The sequence below is a fragment of the Phytophthora parasitica genome (assembly GCF_000247585.1).
Source record: "Phytophthora parasitica INRA-310 unplaced genomic scaffold supercont2.45, whole genome shotgun sequence".
NCBI lineage: Eukaryota > Oomycota > Peronosporomycetes > Peronosporales > Peronosporaceae > Phytophthora > Phytophthora nicotianae.
In genome coordinates, this window is record NW_008649031.1 from 8,453 (window position 1) to 10,069 (window position 1,617).

At 47.1% G+C, this 1,617-nt stretch overlaps 1 protein-coding gene across 1 annotated transcript; it reads left to right on the forward strand.

The window, feature by feature from the left end:
- Window positions 1-115: 115 nt before the first annotated feature.
- PPTG_14863 (hypothetical protein) lies at window positions 116-619 on the forward strand (the record flags this gene model as incomplete). The annotated part of the gene is made up of 2 exons (XM_008912197.1): window positions 116-130; window positions 206-619. The coding sequence occupies 2 exons, from the start codon at window positions 116-118 to the stop codon at window positions 617-619; spliced, it is 429 nt and encodes a 142-aa protein (XP_008910445.1).
- Between the last annotated feature and the right edge of the window lie 998 nt (window positions 620-1,617).

Here is a 1,617-nt window from a genome sequence, read left to right on the forward strand (position 1 = left end):
TTTCGTCGGTGCTCTCCCTCTGGAGAAAATGTACAATGTTTATGCAGGGCTATTTGCCGGCAATCATGATTTCCATCACGAATACATCTTTATGCTGAAGTGGCTCATAGCCACCATGGAAATGTCAGGTGTACGCGTTGTTATTAGTTTTTGGAATAAGTTATTCACACTGTCTAATTTTGTTATCTGTCTAGATTACTTGTAGCCACCTCTCTGGTCGCCTGAGATTCTTCAAAGTCTACCTCCAATATACGCGATCGAAGATCAAAGAGCGCTACAAGCGCTACAAGGATATGAAGGGGATGAGTCTGTTGCCGGCGAGACAATATATCTCCACAAGAAGGACGGGTTTCATAAGAAATGTGGCTACAGTATTTTCGTGTATCTGAGCATGGCCATGACCGTCATCAACGTACTAGCGAATCAAACTGACAAGCCTCAATGGCAGCAATGCCAATGCGCCAAGTGTATTTACCGTTGGTCACCTGAGTGGCGTCGAAACAGACCGGATGGCATTCCGCTTGCCACGCTGCCTCCCATGAGATTTTATCGTCGCGGAAGCAAAGGAGTGAGCCCATTTGAAGAGATATACCGCAAGCAGCGCGAGAAGAAGCAGTAACAGAGTTTTCTTTAATGCCTAAAAGAAAATAATAAAACGTTCTCGAGCTAAATGACATGAATACGCGCTGCTAGTTTCCTCCATGCTTCTTAGAACCACTCAATGTACGAAATTATAGCTCTTCTTCGTGCATGATGTTGTCTTAGATCGCGTATACGGTTCCAAACTTGCAACAAGCCTCCTCCAGGAACAAGGGGTGCCTCAACAGCGATACCATGCGTCGTTGACGCTTCCGCGACACTTCACAGACATCACACTCTTAGCTTCCACGGGCTGGCGGCCTCCGATTTAGCTGCACCGTGTATATTGCATCAAACCGAAAGCAAAGTTCTGAGAAGATCTACCACACATGAAAGAATACTGATTTGGTTTGAGTTCCAAACTTTATTATCTCGTAATAATGGTTAATGCTACCAGCTAGTAGTGCGTAGAATACGTTTCAACACCTTTTGGCGTAGCAACTTGTTCAAGAACGATGGCGAAATGGGTGCCTCCTACATAAAGCAGAATTTATCTCCGAACACCTCCACGGTGATGCACACGCGGCTCCAGTGGATACAAAGTCGTCGGATTCCCATGTGTAAGGACTCTCAGCAGTAGTCGCTTCAGCGTTTGATGAGCTTCCAACCCGCAGCAACTTTGCAGTGATGATGGCGAGCACACGAGCGCAAAATGGGATCAGAAGTATGCACAGCCTCAGACGGAAATGCTGACCATCAGGATACAGCTGCTCAGCGATGGTGGATGCGTACGAGCCGGGGGTTTTACCAGCTCTTTTGTTTGGCGATCTTCATCGACTCGCAAGTGTGATCACGAATGATTTTGACGTGTAGCAATACCTCCTGAAGAGCCTTGATAGAGGCATTGGGCGAGCTCAGGTAAGGCTTCCGAATGTCAGTGATGGTGAGGTCGTATACGTAGGCTATACAGCGCAAAAGAAGGGGGCTTGAAAACAGCATAGCCTCCCACGAGATCCACACCGAAGACAGTGCTCAAGT